At 40.4% G+C, this 21,250-nt stretch overlaps 1 protein-coding gene across 1 annotated transcript in view; it reads right to left on the reverse strand.

Moving 5' to 3' along the window:
- Positions 1-5,478: 5,478 nt before the first annotated feature.
- DPP4 (dipeptidyl peptidase 4) overlaps positions 5,479-21,250 on the reverse strand; it is an 82,099-nt gene continuing 66,327 nt past the window's right edge. Inside the window, exons 23-26 of the mRNA XM_040229234.1 lie at positions 18,542-18,606; positions 7,635-7,707; positions 7,304-7,377; positions 5,479-5,678 (exon numbers count right to left, since the gene is read on the reverse strand). Of these exons, the coding sequence (XP_040085168.1) occupies positions 5,577-5,678; positions 7,304-7,377; positions 7,635-7,707; positions 18,542-18,606 (314 nt within the window). The 3' untranslated portion in view covers positions 5,479-5,576. The remainder of the gene's footprint in view (positions 5,679-7,303; positions 7,378-7,634; positions 7,708-18,541; positions 18,607-21,250) is intronic.

Here is a 21,250-nt window from a genome sequence, read left to right on the forward strand (position 1 = left end):
GAGTTAGAAAATGGGGAAGGAAACCTACTCCAAGAACTGCAGTGATTCTCAAACATGTCAGTATTGAAAACAATAAAATTAAAAAGTAAATATATACAGTAATTCAGAAGCCTGACATATTTGATAATATAGGATTTTTGGAACTCAGCAGACAGCCCAATATGGTGGAATGTTAGGAGACTAGTGGGGACCCATATGAAAAGGTAGGAACACAAGTTAGAGACATTATAAATGTTGTTAAATTCTATATTAGGATATTTCAACTTTATCCATTAAGAGTTTTGAGTAATGAAGAGGCATGCATTTTAGGAAAGATTAGTCTGGCAGCATGATCAGAAACATAATGAGGAAAAAGTGAATCCTGTACCCAGGGTGACTCTCAGAGACTCAAACCAAACTCTCTATCAGTGGTCTATAAACTTGTATTATGATTGAAACCAAACAGGCTGAAGCATATACTGTAGGTACTTAATAAGCAACTCCAGGCCCAAGAACTTCATGATACATCCTTTCACATAGAGTATTCCTTTATATAATGTGTTTGGGGTTGTATTTTTTTTTAATCCTCAGAAAAACATGGTATCAACAGTATTCCTGAGACAATTAAAAAAATCTAAGTGTGAAACAAAATTCAGCCAGGGGCTGGCTCATGTGAGTCCAGATCCCCACTGCTTACCTTTTGATCCCACATTCCTCATCCACTCTTCCCATAGACTTAGCTTTGGATTTATGTATTTTTACCTTCTGGTGTGTGTAAAGTTATAGATTTCTTCCATTTGCTTATAAGCTCCCTAAAGGTAAGAATAGTGTTTTATCCCTTCTTAGCAATTCTCTAGAACCTAGCTCTTCCTGTGCTTTGCTGTTTATTCAGCCAGCAAAGGCTGTAGACAGAATCGTAAGTAAAATACATCAGAAGATGTGGCTTCTTAGTTTGTTAAGAATGATGAAAGCTCCATAAAGGATTCTCACTGGCGTGGCAGCACTGGAAGAAAAGCAAATGCTCACTGAGAAACTTCATGTGCCCTACACCTGCGGACACTAGACACCTGTGGGGAAAACTGGTGTAAACCATGAAACCATCCAACCAGGCACAGTGCATAAACCTTCCCAACCAGGCAATCGCTATGGAAGGTAGGCATTCTGGTGTCTCTTTCAAATTAAGTAGCTGGGCTTCAAAGAGGCTGAAGAATGTTCTTTAAAGTGTTCCTCACTGTGAGTGTCCATGCTGACACTGTAACGCGCGTCTGTCTAGCCTAGACTGGAGTGCACTGATCGCCCAGCAGGAGGCGCGATGTGACCGCCTTCCTCCTTAACCGGACAGTCATTCAGGTTCATGCAACCAGCACCGGGTTGAATAATATTTTTTCTCCACGTTACATTTTCCTTGTCACTCATCTTTCTGCGATTAACACTCGAAACCAAACCTAATCAATGAAAATACTTTTTTCCTCACAAGTCACAAATATTGTGACTTTGGATGTGCTCAGTCGCTCAGTCATATCTGGCTCTTTGCGGCCCCATGGACTGTAGCCCGCCTGGCTCCTCCGCCCATGGAACTCTCCAGGCAAGAACACTGGAGTGGGGTGCCATTTCCTACTCCAGGGGATCTTTCTGACCCAAGGATCAAACTCGGGTCTCTTGAGTATGAAAAGGAACACAACACAGAATGGGACACACAGCCCTACAGAGGGTTTAGAGGACTCACACGAGACCACGCACATCTGCCAGAAAGTTCAACAAATGAGGTCAGAGGATGCTTTAGAAAACCCAGTAACCCTATGACCAGGGGTGAGTTAAGCACCGTAAGTCAGCATAACCCTGCCATGCACAGGCAAAAGTTACTGGACTAACTAGAGTTTTCATTAAGTCACACTTTTCATTATACATGCATTTTAAATAATCTGACCAATTTGGGGTGACTGTTCAGATGAAAGATTATTTAGAATAAGAATTTTGATTGAGTTTACTGGAGATTAATTCCAGAAAAACCACTGTCAATTTAGCAGTAAGAAAATTACCTTTCTTTTTATTAATTCAAAGTTTTGAGTTTAAATGTTAATCCTGTCACAGAAAGGTGACATTCAGAAAGATGATACATTTCTCTGAGCATGACATTGGTCTCATTAATACCATGCTCTGAGCTTTTCCTACAGGTAGTGACGTTATGCTCTACTACTCACATTCATCTCTCATTCTCAACCGTCTGTATCCCTCAGACATATCCTGAATACACACTCCAAATCTTTCAGGATGTATATAAAAATGCTCTCGGACACTGCTGAAAGAACCGTCACAAAATTGGAACCACAAGATTCTCTTACTTTACTCTGGAGAAACCCATTCTATTTTTTTTTTCATTTGTTGTTGTTCATTCCCTTAGTCGTGTCCGACTCTTTGTGATCCCATGGACTGCAGCACACCAGGCTTCCCTGTCCTTCATTATCTCTCTGAGTTTGCTCAAACTCATGTGCATTGAGTCGGTGATACCATCCAACCATCTCATCCTCTGTCGCCCCCTTCTCCTCTTGCCCTCCATCTTTTTCAGCATCAGGGTCTTTTCCAGTGAGCTGGCTCTTTGCATCAGGTGGCCAGAATACTGGAGCTTCAACTTCAGCATCAGTCCTTCCAATGAATAATCAGGGTTGATTTCCTTTAGGGTTGACTGATTTTTTTTTTTCATTTAGAGTTTATTCAATCTTAAATATTGTACAAATGTAATAGTTTCATAAACTATTCTCACATCAACTTAGAGCAAAAGCAACAAATGCCAAGTGGTAAAACTGATAGCCTTCGTGACCACCTGCAGATAAGAAACACTCAGAATGACATACAGCCTGATGGGGTCACGGAGCTTCATGGTGGTGGCCTAGAGTCATCAGGATGCACCGAATTATGGTCTGTGCTGGTTATTTAAGAAAGTTTGAAGGTGTGTAATCATTTTCAGCAAGGTTTCCAACAAAAAAAGTTCAAAAATAATTTAAAAAGTGATTTTCTAAAACTCTTGGTCAAAACTTTAAGAAGAAACACTGTATCCATAGAAGAGATGTGGCCATTTCCTCCTTCCTTTGGGATGTACGTTGCTGGGTGGTGTTGTGGTCGAACAGGTTGCTTATGAAGGCATCTGATCATCCAGGTGCCTGCGGAGGCTGTGACAGTTAAAGGCAAGCAAGGCTGCATATCTTACTGGCATGACTAGTTCTGTGTCTTTCAAATATACCCTCAGATTATCTGTCTCTTATTTGTCAATTTAACTTCCTTTCCCAAAAAACTCATCTAAAACTCTTACTGGAGAGTAAAACTGTCTTATGAAGGTCAGATGAAATTTACTTTAACTTCAAGCACATTATCACCATTTGTAACTCTCATTATGTGAAAAATATGTGCTGGGATTTTTAAAATTATCTCTGGGCTCCATAGAAAACATGGAGCATGTTTTGAAACTAAAGAAACAATAAATTCATAGAGTTTTGATATTGTTCAGTACTTGTACACTATCAGATATTATGCAATGGTCTTAATATCTGTATAGCATCTAATATTATACAATATATACAGTTGTAAAATGATCTTATTAGTATCTAAACAATATCTGATATTGTACTATATCCAGTTTCAATTAACATAAAAGGAGAATTTCTACTTACTTTGCTTTTCTGATTACTAAATTCAGTCCAGGATGTGAACATGTAACCTGTGATTTCTGTTTCTGGATACAGAACTCTACAAAGATTGGTCTCACTACTTATGATGAATGAACCCTATTATTAGAATTATGACAAGAACCCTATAGGTTTGAGGTTTGACTTATGGTTCCAAATGAATGAATAATATATGAGACTTAATTAAGAAGAAACCACTCAATTCCATGTTCTGAAAATACAGTTGAAACAATTTCAGAATCTTCTGTCCATTCCTATACATGACTCACCAGTCTCATATTGAACTGATAAATTTTTTTCTAATTCTTCTATTTAGATTTTTGTGCTGTAGCTCATCCTGTCTGGGACAACTTTTTCTATATGTTTGAGTTTATAAAATCAATTGTTAAAAATGAGGCCATTTTACAAATAATTGAACAAAAATATTATGTGTTCTCATTTATCGAGACTTTGCTAGACTAAATTCAGCATCTTAAATTATGGTTTCATTAATATAGTTATGTCAACCAAAAATAATTAATTAAACACTTAAGTTATTGACTTTTTTAAACTTCTACTAAGCCATCTGGGCTATCAAGATGATATTTTTGATATTCTATGCCTCATCATAGTTCCCTGGAATGAAATTATAAATTATATGCTACATAAATAACCAAAATTACTTTAAGTTGACTTTTTTAAAAGCTTATATATAAGTATGATAACAGAAATTATATATAGAGAGATATTAGATTAAAACCCTATGAACTGCTTAATTTAGCACATTTCTTTGTATCTGTTTCTTACAAAAGCTGAACCCTCTCCATGTTTACAAGGCAGTTTGGGATAACAAGCAAAATAAACAAGAGCCTTTCTGGGTAAGCATGTCCATATGCCAATACAGTTTAGGTCTGATTCAAGACACAAAACACCTCTGAAAAAATGAAGGCATATTTATTACTGACCAGGAGATATTCCACAGTATATAGAATGGGAATCATATTATATACATTTGTAGCTTATTTTCAATTTTTAAAAACAAGTCCAAGAAAGTTAAAATATTCTTTTTAATTAGATGCTCAAAGAAATGAAGTAAGAAAAACTGATGCAAAGACTCCTTCAAGTTAGGATTTGCAATACAAATATTTTCATATCTTAACAGGGCAAGCTGATGTGTTCACATCTCCTTTCCAAGCTGCTTCTCTCACTAGGAAACATCAGTATTTTTAAAGCACATTTACAATGCTTTCCCATCACCCTTTCTGTGTTTTTGTAGCACCTATAGCCATAACTGGCACCTGGGGGCCTTGCATTGTTGGCAGTTTCCCTCTCATTTCTTTGGAGTCTATTCAACTGCTGTGGTTTTACTCAGAAGTCAGTGCTTTGCATATATGATTTCCTGAGACTGTTTGAATGGTCTTTCTCAGAAAACTGTGCCAGTCTGGCTGTGAACAGCTCTTCTCGGAGGAGCTGACAGTAGCCTGATTGGGTCAGCAGGATTGGACTGGGGTTCACAGCCTTGCCCTGCCAGCTTCTCTCCCTAACCCCTCTTTTCTTACCCCTGTCTCAGTGACATCACTGCCCACATCCTGTCATTCCTTCAAAGAAGAGAACAAAATTTGCACTAGTTCAGTTAGAAAATAATGCTGCTCAGGGAACCATAAAAACAATTCTTAGGTGTTGTTTCACCAACTGATATGGAAATTATTTTAAATAATAATAAAAAAAAACAGACTGAAATTTCCATAAGGTAAGTCTGTTGCAAAGACAGAAGTCCCTACTTCAGGTTATAGATATGAAATTTGGGAACAAGGTAAACTTACATTTCTTGATTTGAGTGTTTTTTTTTTTAAGTCATCATCCTGACAGTGCAGTTTTGAGATAATGAGAGCAAAAGTAGCTTTTCACAAGCTTTAAATGGCATGCCGTTTTGAGATGCTAAAGTAGAGAGAAGCATTGTTTTAGGAAATGGCTCATGTGGGTGTATATGTGTTGGTGTGCTGTGTTGCTGGCGATCCCGTGGTCTTCATCTGTATACCACTGCAGAGACACAAGAGAGAGGTCAGAATTAGGAAGTCAGTTGCCTTTTTTTTTTAAAAATCCAAATGAGTTCTCATGAGCATACATGAAATAACACACAATGTTTTAACTCCTCAATCAATTTGTAAACTGAAACATGATCAAACAGGTTTTCTTATCTCCCCTCCCCCAGCCGAGAGCTTTCCCAAGGCATGTAGCTGTGTCTTGCAGGAGTCTCCGATTGTCCATGGTATGTGCTAAGACAACTCACCATGAGTTTGACTTCACTGCACACTGCTTTAAGGATATGTGTATTACATGAAAATATCTAAGTCCATTTTCAAATTTGACTCAAAGGACACTTAGAAACTCATCATGCATAGGATGGAATGTTTATCCCATAAAGCCCACTTTAATTAAGTGTTATCAATTGTTAAGTTTCTCCTCCACTGCAGTAAAAAAAACTATTAAAGGTTTTTAAAAAGCAATTTTTCCTAATGTGTATCACTAAGGAACTAGAAAAATCTACTTCTGTATTCCATATATATGTTTAGCATAAGTGAAGTCAAAAATCAAATGTATTATTTTCAAACACATAAGATTTTTCACTGGAATTTCTTATCTGTATGTCTGACATTTATTTAGGAAGAGTTGATGACTTGAGGCAAAAATTTATCAACTCATTCCACCATGTTAAACAAGTGGGAAGTCACTGCTAGCAAAACATATATCATGGAGACATAAATTAACTTTCAAAAATTGCTTAAAGTATCATGTCTTTTCTTTGAACAGTGGAAATATACACCACAATAAGAGTCTAACCCCAAAAATATATGCCATGTTTTTTGGTATCAAATGACTGTCCCGCTTATAAATACAGTAGGTACTGCTTGAACTGAGCACAGAGCAAAGTGTGTATGTTAAAAGAAAGTGAGGGGAAGCAGGCTATTAAAGCTAATACAGACAAGAAAGCTCTTAACACAAAAATATTTAGTGCAACACACACATATATAATCTTTTTTTTTCTCTTAATCAGAAAAGATCTAGTGCATAAAATGAATTTTGCTTAATACCTAGAAACATCCTCTGAACAGGCAACAACAACTCTCTAGCTATTTCTGACTTTATAAACCCAGCTTAATTGTTTATTACCTGTAGTTGCTCAATAGAAGATAACATGGAAGTTGCAAAAACTGAAACTTGCTGATTATTATACCCTATACCCTACCTTTGTTAGAAGGGCTAGTAACACGTACTAGAGATGGATTTTCATATTTGAGCTGAGCGATTATCATGCTGCTTTCACTTTAGAATTACTTTGCCATACTTTTCACTGGGTAAGTGATTACTTTTGTGTCAAATTAGGGAGAGATGGGACAATCGTAGGGCTAGAAGAGCAATCACAAGACTAGGGATCTGATACTAACAAGATATGCGATATTGTGCTTTTCAACCCCTAACTGATATTAAACATGACTGTGTTTCTGGCTCAAGTATATCACTTCTTCAACTTCTTACTGGAAAAATAAGACTCTTTTTTGCTTTTGTCCCTTTCTCCTGGGACCTTGATGAGAGAAGTAATCATGAGAGGGGAACCAGACCCCACCAGGAAGTTCCTTCCCCTTGCAGGAAGCTTTGCTATATACCATTGACTGGAAATCCACTCCAGCATCCACCAGGGCTTTGGAGATCTGAGCTGACTGCTGAAAGTGAACGTTATCTGCAGGGAGAGAAAGGAAACAGAAAGTAACTAATAGCTGCTCCACTTTTCTGGTAGGAAAAGGCACAAGAAGAAAGGGGACTGTCTGAAGTTCTAGGACTCAGCATCCCATTTATCCCAAGACAAGTGAGTTGTGGAAAGCAACACTGTTTTATTGAAGTAAATGTAACAGTCTTGCCCCTCATGCTTTTGTTTTGTCAGTAGTGAAATTGCAAACCTGTCTGTGATACTAAAAAGTCTAATTAACTGAAACTCACCATCTGCTGTTCCATGAATAAGGAGGTACTCAACTTGTTTAAAATTTTCAGCTCTGCTCATGACTGTTGAATTCTGGAATTGGGAAAAAGAATGTCATTATTCAAAAAAAGATCTGCCATAAACTGATTTTTCACTTCAGTTTACAAAATAAAATGTTTTCAGCTGGGGCCCCCTTTGATACAAAATATAGCAAACCGATATTCAAGCAAATGCTGTCTCCATGCAAGGCAGAATGCACAGCATGCCCTGTGCTTGGGAGAAGGACTGGAAAGGGAGAATGCCACATCTTCCCTGCACATGCAGAAGAGGGCACCTGCCACCCAGGCTGCATGCAAAGCCCCTCGAGTCCCAGATCCCAGATTGGCTGGGTCCTATGCATTAGCACAGGGCAGAGTCTCATATTAGCAATGTATGTTCCATGGGCTTATGCTGTAGTTCAGCCAAAAAGTGTATTGCCATGGCAACCATGTGTCACATGGTGCCATACATGCTACATTTCAAAGAGCCTGTACATAGCATTTGCAACTAAACATACTCTGCAATATGTCATATGAACTTTGGTCCACATTGCTAGGCTCTGAATGAGAAGCAGGCATTACCTTTTTTGAAACAGATGTTTGAAACCTAGGCAAATGTAACATATGGGAGGGTAGAGGGGTGACAAAGATCAAATATGGCCTTAGAAAATCATCAGTGGCTGGTTGTCTGCCTCGTTCTGTGTTGAGGAAAATGTCACTATTGGACCAAGCCAGGTAATTAGGAGAAAAAATTGGGAGGTCAGCATTTTGAAGGCTGCTTCATAACCTTACGAAGGACTTCTAAAATGAGGCTGGGGTCTTGAATGAAAACGTTTTGAAAGTATGGAACTAGTCATCCGGTCTTAATTTGGAGATGCTTGCGAAGTTGGGATGAAGGTAAAAATGTCACAGACATTGTAGTGACTTTGGGAAGGGGTGAGCTGGAGCCTACTTTTGTTGTCTCATTATGAGTTGGGTAGAGGAAGGGCCATTAGCCTCCTGACAGATTTCAAATCAGTCAACTTGTCCTGCAGCATCTTGGTGAATCAAGTCAACTTTATGAGAGGCAAAGTTTATGTTCTACAGATACCTTTGTAGTTAACATCAGGATGGGAACCCTGAAGGTCTGGCAGGAAGAGGATGGGGCTATAGTCCGAGTGTTTGTATTCTAGCCCCGGCTTCAATATCAGTGAACTGTGCACCAGGAGACAGGCTGCTGAGCACTGTTTTGTTTGAAATGGGAGGAAGATTAACTCCTCTTACTGTCACTGAAATAGGAATCAAGAGATGTGGCTTTTTTTAAGGTTAAATTACACTGATGTCAGGATGCTGTTAACAGTGTTTCTGGAAAAAAAGACATTCTGTCTACAGCTTTCAGGACAAAGTCACCCAACATGTTTGCTCTGACAAAGTGATCTTGTCCCGGAAAACAGTGCAAAGGCCCTCTTACTCTGTGCAGGCTGGGTCCCACTTGTCCTGACCATATACCATTTCTGACCCAATTGAGAATTTACCCACAAACTTTCAGGAGAAACATCTAGGACTCATTAAAAGTCACACTCTTATTTTACTTTACTTTTAGGGAAATGTGTTATCTGGTGAGATGTCCCAGATGAAGTCATCCATCCATTCATCTGTTCATCCATTCCAATGTTACTCCATCCATTCTTCTATCCATTCATTTATTCATTGTCAGTCAATATTTGTTTGTTATATACCCAACTAAACAATAAACTCCATGAGAAAAGGAATTTGTCTATATTGTTCATTATTCTGAGCATTTAATACAGTGCTAAATATCAATTAAAGGGATAAATGAAAGAAAGGTAACCACTTATATTGTACTGTTGACTATATTCCATCCTAATTTTGCAGAGGCAAGTGGGAACAGCTAGGGGAAGTGAAATAAAATATTCTCATTCTGAAATTCACTGAAATATGCTTTGCCCACTTTCAATCCATACACAATGCCATTAGTAATAACAGCTGACATTTACTGTGTACTCTGCCAGTCACTCTGCTAAGCATCTTAAAGTATTTATCAAAGCACCTGCTCTATTTAATGACGTTCCTACGAGATAGGTCTATGAATAGCAATCCCACTTCTACATGAAGACAATCAAGTGCACCAGGTTACAGGAGAAAATCTGAGCTGGACAAAAAGTCTCACGGTAGAACCTCTTTTACCTCCTAAGCTGCACTGAGTCTCCAGTAAAGTTCCAAGCTACTTATGATGTGATCTTCCAGCAAAAATACAGGAGGAAAGAAATTGTTACTGAACTGTCCTGGGATTTGCAGTAGACAGACACACTGGGTATTCTTTGCGCCTGCGTGCTCATGGCCTTCTTAGAAGTCATCGGAAGAGAGCATTCATTGGAAGAGAGCACGCTTGCACGGCCCTGCGAGATTCATGAGGCATTTTGGGGCTGTGTGCCTCGTGCAGCGCCAATCGCAGCAACAGAACCCTGAGTGATGTTCTGCCCCGGAGAGAGGAAAGGGTCAAAATCAATCTACCAAAAAGGCCAGTTTAGGAGTCAAACCTGGCGAAAGCAGAGGCTGGGGCGGACACACAGACAGTGAACGCTGACAGTCGGAGGGAGCCCCAGGCCCGGGCGCCCGAGTCTGTCCTCCTGCGCCTGCGCAGTTGTTTCCGTCACCGTGTTTCTCCCGAGAAGCAAGTTCTTCACTTGCCAAGGACAGTCACCTTTAACACCTAGACCTGACCCGCATATACAGCTGTGTCACCTCCCCCCGCTTCCCACCTCTAAAAGCCTCCCAGGGCTTCCTTGCTTGGCAGAGTGCAGAGCAAAAGCTACTTCACAACCTCCCTGAGCCATAAAACTGAGAAATGTCATTGAAACATAGAGTAATAGTTAGGAGACATATAAATACGCAGGACAGTTAGCAAGGAATGTGATAACTACTGGAGTTTGGACCAAAACAGTTTCTGGCTGCCTTTTTTTTTTTCTTAAATGGAGTGAATACAGGCTGAAAGAAGACAATTTTTATAAACAAGTAAAACCCTGAGCCTAAGATAAATGTTGTGATGTACACACTGTAGCTGTGATGAACTAGACATGGTGAGAAATGCAACATACTGAGAAAGAGACGAAAACTGTGATAAAAGTGTCACGATGCAAATTGTTTTACATTAACAATATTACACTACAAAGAAAGAAAGACAAATACTTTAATGCAGCAAGCGAAAAATAAAACAAAGGCTTCCCCTGCAACCACAAGATAAGAGTGTCATTTCCAATGTGTACGTCCCCCTGCTCGCTGGGAGATGCATCAAGAGGGACCTCTCAGTGCGTGGGAGCCAGGCAGCCTCAGGCACACACCCATTTCAAGGCTCTCAGGCAGCTGAGAACATTTCCCTGCCCCCCCCCCTTGGGAAAGATGCAGCTGTGTTCCCCTGCCTCCAGAACCACAGATCCTTCCCTACCAGACTGAGCATCCTGGCTTCTCCGAAGAGAAAGACTCCTGACAGCCCGCTGTATGGCACACTTTAACCAGTGAAGGGCAGCAGCCAAAACCAGTGAAAGAAATGCAGGCACTAATTTAAGGGAGAATTAATGACCAGAAATAATTTAATTGTGCTAATTCAACCCACCAAAATAGGATAATCCCCACTTGCCTATCGATGGAAACAGAAATAAAAAAGGAAATGGATGACTAAGTTAGAAGCCGAATAGTCTGTCACCAGCTCCTAAAAAGGAAGCTTAGAGTGATAAATGGGCAGGGATGCAATGGTGGTGCAGTTGGCACTCTCCCGAGGCTAGAAACTTCCGGAGAGCCCCGCTGCCAGCAACAGCCTGGCAAAGCGAAGTGGGAAGGACTGGACCAGTGGCAGTGCCGATCCTCAGCATCTCTGCGAGGAGCTTTTCCTTCAAGCCCCAAGAAGAACCATCTGTAGCTGCTCGTTGGATCATGCTGGTTCTTCAGTTACCTTCCAACAAATAAATCTTTGTATTTTTGAAATAAAAGAGAGAGCTGATAAGAGTGGGGAAGTACTGTGAGAAACAGAAGGTCTAACAATTTTTAAGCTACCCCTTGTGCCATCCAGGAACCAGAAGGACAGTTTGCTTCCCAAGGATAATGGTGGCAGCTGCCATGTTTTTGAAAGCTTACTTCATGGCAGGCTCAGGTGTCTCGGTTAATCCTTTCACTAACCTCGTGAGACAGGTCTGATTGTCCCCATCAACCAGATGAGGAACCAGCAGTTCACAGGGATTTAGTAACCTCTTCAAGTGACTAGATGGTGGAAACAGAATTTGAGCACAGGTCAGACTCAAAAGTCCTCACCTCTTAACATCATATTCTAATGTCCCTTTACTTCACAGCCAAATAACTCATTGTTATCTGCTAGAAAGAGCAGCCACGGGTCTAATGGACAACCCATTACTTCAGTGAGATAGCACCCTCAGTGTGCTGACTTGCCCTGCGCATTCTCCCACTTGCCATCAAAGCCTCATAAATAATATTAAATGAAGCTATTTAAGGAAGCACCTTTCATGCCACAACAGAGGCCACAAAAAAATTTTAAGAAAAAATTAATTCAACCCAGCACATCAGATGTTTTATGAGTTCACATCAATCAAACAACTGTACCAAAGGAAACAGTCCCTATTCACCGACAGGGGGCCCTACCTCAGGCCTCACCCAGCAACACTGGCTTCTTTAAAGATCACACAGCAGTCAACATTTTATCAGCACTCAACAAACAAGTTAAGGTTTGGCTGAAATCTGAAGGTCTCTCTCCCTTTGGCATATTCTGGGATAATAGAACAAATGTCAAATCAGTACAAGATGGCATATTTACAAAATTGCACCCTGTTTTGCATAACCTAACGATGCAGCACTTCTTAAGGATTGAACGTTTCAAATCTGCTAGCAGAAGACTGCCAAATCTATGACTGTTTCGCACACGTGCCAAAAGCCTATCAAACTCTGAGCAAAATGCAAAATAAATCTCCTCTACAAGTTAAATCAGTCCCTTCTGTGTGTTCCAGGCTGCCCTCTTCTCTTGGCAACGAGGCTCAGGACTTGGGCCTCATTTCTCTTGCCCTTGATCTGATGCTGCTCTCTGTGAATCCGTTCCCTCCCCAGCCTCCCATCCTGCCTTATTAGCCACCATTTGGCCTGCTCTTCCCACAGCCCTGCTCTGTGTTATCCCTCGGTTCACCCAATCTGCTTCACGAATCCCCGGAAAACAGCTCTGCCTACCATTCCTCTACTATGCTCCTCTTCCTCACCCCTCGGGCAGCCTATGGAAAGCACCTATGCTCTTCCTCTGTAACTCCCAGAATCTTCCTTGACTGGCTCCAGATAAGTGCCCTCTCCCTTTCCTACCCCAGTAGCTACATCTTATATAACATTACTGCACCTCAGTTTCTGGGTCAATAAAATGGAGATAAGTCGAACACTTATCTCAGGGAATTTGAGGGAGAACTGGACCTAATAATCCATGTAAAGAGCTTAGAACAGTGAAGTGCTAAGGACTCAGTCGTGCCTGACTCTGCAACCCCATGGGCTGTAGCCCACCAGGCTCCTCACCATGGAATTCGCCAGGCAAGAAAACGAGTTGGTAGCCATTCCCTTCTATAGGGGATCTTCCAGACCCAGGAATTGAACCTGGGCCTCCTGCACTGGAGGCAGATTCTCTACCATTTGAACAACCAGGGAAGCCCATCTGGTCATAGAAGCACTTAATGAGTGAATGAAAAAATGAATGAAATAAATGAAACTGAGTACCCCTTGGCTGAGAGGAGTGGGCGGGGGATGTGAAATCCCAGCTTCTCAGAGACTTCCCTTCCCCACTGCATGCTCGGAAGGCATGCTGGGGCTCCACAGTCACAATCTGGAAATCACTGATCTTTTCCTATATATTGGGCACTCTGTCATGCTCAAGTTCATGCTTTATTACTACTTTCTTTTATTTCTCTTCAAAAATTTTGTCTCCATACTTTGTCCCACCAACAAGGTCACCAACTTCTGAACAACTAAAACACCAGGCACCTCAAATAGGTGACTGAAAGTCTACCATGTTAATGATTTTTTACAGATTTGCTTGGCCTTGTAGAAACTGTAATTGGCCATGTAGAAACTATTCATCACTGTTAGGAACCTATTCCTCAAGGTGGGGCCACGGTTGCTATTTGCTTATTGCTACTGGGGGTGATGGTTCCCAGGTGGCGCAGTGGTAAAGAATCCACCCACCAATGTAGGAGACACAAGAGACGAGGGTTCTATCCCTGGGTTGAGAAGATCCCCTGGAGTATGAAATGGCAGTCCACTCCAAAACTCCAGTATTCTTGCCTGGGACATCCCACGGACAGAGGAGCCTGGTGGGTTACAGTCCATGGGTTGCAGAGTCGAGCACACATTGGGGGTGAGGGTTGTCTTATTGTCTATCTGATTCTTTTGCTCGAGTCTATTGCCATTTCTGTTGGCTATGGGCTGAGACTTTCAGCAGAAAAAAAGTGTTTCCACAGAGCTTCACCGCCCTGTCAGCTTCACTGTCATCCCTCTACTTTGCCTGCCTGCTTAGAGCTTCTGGGACCAGCTCCTTGGAGTTTAAGGGGCATAAATGTCTTCTTCCTCTTTGCTGCTGCTGCTGCTGCTGCTAAGTCGCTTCAGTCGTGTCTGACTCTGTGCGACCCCAGAGATGGAAGCCCACCAGGCTCCCCCGTCCCTGGGATTCTCCAGGCAAGAACACTGGAGTGGGTTGCCGTTTCCTTCTCCAATGCATGAAAGTGAAAAGTGAAAGGGAAGTCGCTCAGTCATGTCTGACTCTTAGCAACCCCATGGACTGCAGCCTTCCAGGCTCCCCCGTCCCTGGGATTCTCCAGGCAAGAGTACTGGAGTGGGCTGCCATTGCCTTCTCCTTTAAGTCCCTGGTATTCTTTAAAAGTGCTTCTATCTTGCCACTTGGCAGTAGGTGGGTGATTATCTACAAAAAGGCTCTTATGGATCACTGCTTATGTCACAGCATTGGGTCCAAGCCTTAGTCCCAGGGTCCCATAATCTATATGGTGGCTTTGTAACAATAAACAAAAGCACTCCTTCTGGTTGGATGCAGCCCCAGAGGTGCATGCCTTAGTGAGTGGAGCTGACTGGCCTCTAGCAGTGCACAAGCTGAACAGCTATACATGACATCCCCACTTGTTCCATTTACATATACAAATGGTTCCTTCAAGCTCCTTTCCTAAATAGTAAGTACAACCTTTATTTCACAAAATGTCCTTCTGTTGGTGTGCTTCTCTACATTCTTCCAAGTCTGGGTCATTAATGACCTAATAATGAATCCTCTCCTCATCTGAGTTTCATCAAAAATTATATTCTCTTCCAAAGGCTATAATTCTGGTTACAGATAAATGATTCTATAGTTGAAAAGGTGTATAAAGATCAAGACCTTGCTTGTTACGCACTTTGGTCATTCCTATCTTGGATGTACTGAAGAAAGTCAACAGCCTATTCTATACAGGACTCTTTCAAAATATTTCTCCTGCCCCACGGGAAGACAGAGAACAGGGAAAGCCTGTAAGGAATTGTCTCCTTTGTTTTTTTCCAAGAGGGTAGGAGGAGGGAAGGAGAGGAGGAGAGAGAAAGGGAGGAAATAAAAACAACCTGGGAAAGAAAAGTAAAAGAAGCTGGGGGTCCAGAGGGGCAGCTGGGGCCTTAGAGGAAAATAGAATCTTTGAATATATTCCTGCCAGAGACAAAAGCACAGACTCATTTAAAAAACAAAGGAGGGCAGCTTTATTCTAAAGCCTGCTGTGCACCAAATATAGGTACTCAGATTCAGTTCTCCACTTTCTGAGAAGGCAACTTATGGGGCAGAAACAGTACACAGAATGCATTTACCTCACTTTCTCCTGCCCACCTTAACTATCGCCCACCCAAATAATTCCTCTGAGCAACACATTGGGAACCTTTAGCGCCCTGGTACTGGCAGTTTTAATGTGTCCATTGCCAGCAGAGAATTTTGTGCCAAGAAAACCCGACTCCTGGCGTGGAAGGATTAAACAGTCCTCGGGAGCCATCTGTGCAGCAAAGTGAGACAGTGACTTTGTGCTCGCAGTGCGCGTGTGTTGCCATCGGCAGTAGGAAGTGACTTCTATTTACATGACTACCTCACGCGGAGAACACCTAAGAGGAGAGAGGAAAATGGCCACCTCAGTGTGGGGGCAGAGTTGGAGAAGAGGGGGATGGGGATGGGAATCAGGAGCCTCTGGGAAAATCTGGAAAAAGATAGAGGCTGACAGGGCAGATTAAAACTATTTATCCTCTAGGGCGAGGACTGAATGAAGAGGAAACACCCTGTTGGCTGATGTTTTTGGAGGTGCCATGGACTTCCTTGGATATCAAGGTTTGGACTTCACCCTGTCCTTCGAGGTTCAAAGACTTTCAAGACGGGATTTTTAAAATTAACTTTGACTCATCATCCACCAGGATCTAGAGTCAGGATGAGGGTCCTGGGCAGTACACCTCTGATGTTTTGGGGTGTTTTTTTTTTTTTTTTAGTACTTTGGGATTATTTGAGAAAGACTTTTAGCCATGGCCCAAATATGGTGCACCACAGGAGGGATGCTTTCAAGTGTAAGCATCCTGGTTGGGTCACTGACAAGAAAATTAGAGCTGTAAAATGAGAGAGATGATGGAGATGTATAGTTTTTATAACAATGTTTCCACTCAAGAAGTTTTAAAATTAAATCAAAAAAGTTTTAAGGTTTCTATTTTATACTGGGTGATCCAAAGAATACAATATTGAGGAAAGCTTTGAATGACTAATAATGAAACAGAGAGGGGAAAGGAGTACAAAATAACTATGAATCCAAGAACAATAAATTGAGGATTGAGATATACAAGGAAAGCGTCATGTGAGTCAAAAGAGAGGATGCCAGTCCACCAGGAGAGCAGTACAAATGTCCTAATAGATGGAGTGAGTGACAGTCCTGCAGTTGAGTCCGGCTCCCTGTGATCCCATGCACTATAGCCGGCCAGGCTCCTCTGTCCATGAAATTCTTCAGGCAAGAATCCTGGACTAGGTTGCCATTTCCTTCTCCACCTAATAGATGGAGGTGGAAGGGGGAAAATGACATTCCAGGGCCGCTGTAAGAAAGGTATTGAATGCCTCGTTAAAGAATAAGAGCTGGACTTACTTGAGTCCATGGGAAAAGTCCATGACAGTGCTGTGAGTGTAGGTTAAGCTCCTACTTCTGTGTGTGATACAGCCTGGAGTGTAGGGACACCTGCTAAGGAAGGAGCAGTGGGGTTATGGCTATGAAAGGTGGTGGTCACGTGGCATCAGCAATATGATCACGAAGCAGGGAAAGGATGTCTAAAGCAGCTGATTGGATGTGGAGGAGAAAGAATGGGAAAAACTGAGTCCAAAGTATCACGTGGGACAATCAGAAGACAGAAGGACAACCTGACTATGGGACTGCTTTGTAGTAAGATGATTCATACATCCCATCTCATAAGCTGTTACTTTTCTCTCTCTTTTTTTTAAAGTATTGCAGTAACTTTATCATGTTGTGTTATTTTCTGCTGTACAGCAAAGTGAATCAGCTATGCGTTTACATATCTCCTCTTTTTCTGGATTTCCTTCCCATTTAGGTCACAACAGAGCATTAGGTAGAGTTCCCTGTGCTACAAAGTAGGTTCTCATTAGCTATCTATTTTATACAGTTGTTACTTTTCTATTTTGACTGGTAAACAGAGATGAAAACACACACTCAGACACAACTGTACTCATACCCCTCTCCACCACACCCCACACAAGCCTTGCTGAATAAAGCTGAAAGGAAGATGTAAAACTAAACTAGCAAAACTGAAAATTGTATTTGCATTTTATTGTGCTTTGATCAAATGGCTTCAGAACCCCTAATAACGATGACATCTTACAAAAATGTACAAATATGGCTTAGACCAATGTATGAATACAAAGCCCAAGCACTGAGAGCTGTGGCACAGATGAGAAGAAATTGTGCTCTTAAATTATATGGGTTATTGTTTTTCTTTTTAATTCACTGTCCTGGGAAGAGTTTTGAATATCCTCTGAAGAATGTAAACATCGGATGACTGACCCAGCCATCTGTACATTTAGGGGTTTCCAACTTACATGACAAAATCTGGAAGTTTTGGAGAATGGTGCAATGCCCTGAAGGGTCCCTAGTACTTAGGCTGATATTCCAGCTGAAGCAAATGTGCTACCAAAGAGAGTGCCCTGGCCCTGCAGTGGCACCCACACTAGCACGCAGGCTGCCAATGATACCTGCACCCAGGCCCCATTTCAGATGCTATAGCCCATTTGCACAGTAACCTGCTCACTGGCTCTTTCAAGCAGGCAACCAGCCTGATGGATGCTATTCAGTAATTTGGGTTCAAGAGCTTTTCAGAGTATTACCCTCCTGCACCTATAGGACACCTGCTTTACTCAAATCTTGTGTGAAAAAAAAATGTACACATTTGGCTAAGAATAAGAAAATTATAGGCTTGTACATACATCTTAATTATGATAATACCATAAGAAATTTTAATATGTGGTTAAAGACTTAGAGTGTCTTCTGGTCTCTAAAGGAATATGTTGAATTTGACATGTTTTCTAAACTGAAATTTTTTTATAATTAAAGTAATTATCTGGTGTTGCTTTGTATTTCCAAATGAATGCATATTGTGACCTATATAGCATACGATAAAGGCTGTAATTATGCAGAATATAGTAGGGGAAGCTACTGGAGTAACTCTAAACCACCTGTGTTATTTTTTAACAAGAATTTTGTTGGAAATAAAAAATATATACTTTCTAGAATAGATGCACTTAGAAATGTTCTTATACCACTTATAAATAGGTTATAAAATCGATCTAGTTCACCATTGCTTACCCTGTAAGAGTCAAGGTTGTCTTCCGGAGTTGGAAGACCCATGTAACGTTCTGTGTACACGGAGTCTGTGATGGAGAAAAGAAAAAAAAAAACTTAATTCATACAATAAAACTTTACCCTCTTTTAATGGGTTACTTTATGTCTTAACTTGTGCAAAGGTCTACAGTGTTATACCATCAGAAGTATCTCCTTCAGATTGTTTCTGCCTGGCTTGTTGATGCATGCAGACTCCTGTCTTTCCACACTCAGCCCTGTAACCAATTCCCATTATCCCTTCCCTGGAGGACAGAGGGAGATCAAAACAGGGTGATCTAAAACCCAATCAATAACCCACCTGCAGAAAAGTCAAATGTGAAATGTAGTGACAAGGACACTACATTAAAGATCTGACTCCCTTAAAGATCTTGATTAGCAAGTCATTTAATGTCTAAATTGTCTTGAATTTCTTGGTCCTGACATATGTATATACCCTACTTTAGGATATTCTGTTTCCTGCTGGAAACTCCTCATAATTTTCAATTACTAATTGCTCACTTAAAACATAGTTTTTTAGGTGGGGAAGGGACAGACTGAAAGGAAAAAATTCAGTTATCATTATTTGAAGTACAACACCATACTGGCTCAGCTACTCCATCATAAGGCAAGTTAAACATCTGTTTTCTCTCATTTTGTGGAGAGAGACATATATATACATATAGCTATATGTACACATATATGTATATTTCTTAAAATATCAGTGAGAAAATGTATTGTTGCTGAATTCCAATATAACCTTAAAAATGTAAAATAACTTTTTGAAAAATGGCCAGGTTACAGTAAGTAAATAAGTATAATATGTTTCCATTGTGCTATATAGATTAATAGGGTGACTATCACTGTAATTGTACCAGTATTTCAATACCAATTTAATTAATTATTTAGAAGAACAGATCATCAAAACAATAAGATTAAGCAACATTCTAACCCTTTTTGAATGACTGGCATTGATAACTAGTATCAACTGTTCCATATATATTGCTCAGGCCTTTTCTATGGAAATCAAAATATTTTCCTCCTCAATGAGTTTTTATTATTTTATCATTTTGATTAAAGTGAATATAGACTATATGCAATTGTACATATCTAGAGGACACTAATATAGGAAATACAATATTTTAAAGCACACTTTAAAATATGACGTTCCCCAAATGTTCATCTTTTAACTTTAAATATAAATAATTTGGGGTGTACATTTAATGGGGTGGGGGAGTAGGAATAGCTTTTAAGGGCAAAGTAATTTTTCCCCCAAACAGGCACAATTCTTCTTGTCCTAGAACATAATAGCCCTTTCTTATTATGCTAACCAGGTTTTCTTGTGTAAGAAGATCTAAAATTTTTAAAATACTGTTTAAAAAATGCTTAATGTCGGGGGTTAATGTGGGGCTTCCCTGATAGCTCAGTTGGTAAAGAATCTGCCTGCAATGCAAGAGACCTGGGTTCGATCCCTGTGTTGGGAAGATCCCCTGGAGAAGGAAAAAACTACCCACTCCAGTATTCTGGCCTGGAGAATTCCATAGACTGTATAGTCCATGGGGTCGCAAAGAATCAGACATGACTAGGCATCTTTTACTTTCACTAATGTCAGTGTAAACTTTTAGAAGTATGTCTTGCAATACCATTTATGCACTCCTTCCATTTGATTTTTGAGTAATATTGTTCAAATTTTCACACATGTAAGAATTATAGAAAGTTCCTGTTAGATTGGTCCACATACATTTAATGAACTCTTCTTACCATTATATATTTCCAAATTCATGAAGATTGTTTCTATTATCTTACTGACCACCAGAGGTCTCCAGAAATAAGCCATCATACAGAACAATTAGTATCAAGCAGGAAAGTATTATATGAAAACAAATCTATTGTGTGAGGACCAATCCCAACCATGTTCTCCAATTTTTTTCAATAGAAAGACAATGATGTATCTTTTACACATTGGCTTCTCTTGACTTTAGAGTTTTCCACAGCTTTGGTAGTACCATATACTACCATATATTAGGGCATAAAATATTTAATAGGCATATTCATTATCAATGATTCTATCATTATACAGCATAAACGACTTGAGATGGGGTCAGAAGAGATACAGGAAAATAATTCATCTTTTTGCCACCTCTGGCTCTTCCCCACTACCTAGAGTTCCACTGCTTCCCCCTTCCCCTTGGGAATCATAGCCTTACATGTGTATGATAGAACAATACTTTCTCAGTGGTGAAAAGAATATTCTAAAGTGGCTTTCACCTACTTAGTGGAAACAAAGCTCCCAGGAGTTCTCCTGCCAAAGTCTCTTCTTTCCACCCCAAATCCTACTTTATATTCAACCTTAACCTGAAGGGAAAGAAATACTTCTCTTATTCTTGTAATATGTGAAGCCCCAAAGTCAGAGTAGAATAAAGGTAAGGAATTGTATCTGAAGAACTGTAGCATTGGGAATGTTTTAAAATGTGGAAAACATAATTTCTTGATAAGACATTTAGGAAACAGAATTGGTTGCTAACTAAATATGTAGGTAGCATTTAATACCACCCAGCCTTTCCCAACAGCAGAAGAAGTGAGACTGTTTTATTACAGGTATCCATAAAGTACATCTAAGAAGAATCAGCTTCTTCACTGTAGAAACAGGAAAACTAAAAAATGAATGGCTTTGGCATTGAGATGTGAAGGTTCGCA

Source organism: Oryx dammah, unplaced genomic scaffold (genome assembly GCF_014754425.2).
Source record: "Oryx dammah isolate SB20612 unplaced genomic scaffold, SCBI_Odam_1.1 HiC_scaffold_27, whole genome shotgun sequence".
In the NCBI taxonomy this organism is placed as follows: domain Eukaryota; kingdom Metazoa; phylum Chordata; class Mammalia; order Artiodactyla; family Bovidae; genus Oryx; species Oryx dammah.